Raw genomic sequence first — 1,395 nt, forward strand, 5'->3', positions numbered from 1 at the left:
GCGGCAGCGCCCGTCGCCCGCCCCGCGCACGCAGGAGGGTGAGGAGCTCCGACGGCGGCTGGTGGAAGGACAGACACGGTCCCCGCAGAGCAGGAGCCCTGAGCCGGGCCAGTGCTGGGCTCCCCCGTCAGCCGGAGAGGTTCCGGAAGAGAAACCCTTGCGGGGCTGCGGGTGGCACGGGTGGAGGGCTCTCGGAAAGAGGAGCCGTGGGGCTTCAACTGACTAGTCCCAGCAGAGCTCTTCTGGCAGTGCGGAGAGCAGCTCCGGCTCCAAACCCTCCATGGGGTCCAACTGGAGCCCCGGTAAGAGGCGACATCATCATGAATAATGCAGATTCCAGCGTTAATTACTCGTGTCTCGGGGTGGCTGTGCATATTCAATGGGATTTTCTCCAGGACTCTTCTAGACCTGAGCGGAGCTTGGTGCCCCATCCCCGATGGTTTCTGCCGCTCTTCGCACCATGCTGGCCAAACCATCCCTCCCCAGTGAAGGCTGGTCCTTGCACCCCTGAGCCCCTCTGAACACATAATTCATGAAGCAACTTCACAAATGTGTCCAAACCCCTCATCCACGCTGCTCCCTGGCACCCTCCACCCGCAGCCTGCCAACGCGGGGCCGTGGTGCTCACTGCCGCTCTGCTCCTCACCCCACAGGAGCCTTCCTCATCCCCTACACGCTGATGGCTGTGTTTGGAGGGGTGCCCCTCTTCTACATGGAGCTGGCACTGGGGCAGTTCCACAGGACAGGCGCCATCCCCGTCTGGAAGTGCATCTGCCCCATCTTCAAAGGTAAGAGACCCCCAGGCCCCCGTGGCGCTGGTGAGCGGGGCTGTGCTGGTCCCCACAGCCGCATCCCAGCGAGGGCTGTACCAGCGCAGGAGTCTGACCCCCTCTCTCCCCAGGCATCGGCTTTGCCATTTGCATCATCGGCCTCTACGTCTCCTTCTACTACAACACCATCATCGCCTGGGCTCTCTACTACCTCTACTCGTCCTTCTCGGGCACCCTGCCCTGGGCCAGCTGCGACAACCCCTGGAACACGCCCCACTGCACCAACTACTTGGGGGGGAGCAACGTGACTTGGACCAACTTCTCCCGGTCCCCTGCCGAAGAGTTTTATACGTAAGTGCCCACGCGTGGACAGTGCGTTTCAGCCGGAGCGCAGCCCCGTGGAGGCACCTGGGGCTGCTGTGTGGGGAGCAGGGCTGGCGTGCCTGGGAGCCGGCTCTCACGGGGGGATGCTCTGGGGAGATCATGGTCCCCGTTCTTGGTCCACCGGGAGAGCAGCAAGTGTGGCACTGTCAGCCAAGGGCTGAGCCCTCTCCCCAGCTGCCTGCAAAGGCAGAGCCAGCAGCACCGCTCTGGCCTCAGACACACTCCCCGGCCATGGGCGTGC

The 1,395-nt window shown here is 63.7% G+C and overlaps 1 protein-coding gene across 1 annotated transcript in view; it reads left to right on the plus strand.

The window, feature by feature from the left end:
* Nucleotides 1-653: 653 nt before the first annotated feature.
* The window catches only part of LOC104500265 (sodium-dependent serotonin transporter-like), a gene marked incomplete at its 5' end in the record, with an annotated part of 2,534 nt that continues 1,792 nt past the window's right edge, over nt 654-1,395 (plus strand). Inside the window, 2 exons of the mRNA XM_010143882.1 lie at nt 654-788; nt 902-1,121. Of these exons, the coding sequence (XP_010142184.1) occupies nt 654-788; nt 902-1,121 (355 nt within the window). The remainder of the gene's footprint in view (nt 789-901; nt 1,122-1,395) is intronic.

This window comes from Buceros rhinoceros, unplaced genomic scaffold (genome assembly GCF_000710305.1).
Source record: "Buceros rhinoceros silvestris isolate BGI_N320 unplaced genomic scaffold, ASM71030v1 scaffold38869, whole genome shotgun sequence".
Classification (NCBI taxonomy): domain Eukaryota; kingdom Metazoa; phylum Chordata; class Aves; order Bucerotiformes; family Bucerotidae; genus Buceros; species Buceros rhinoceros.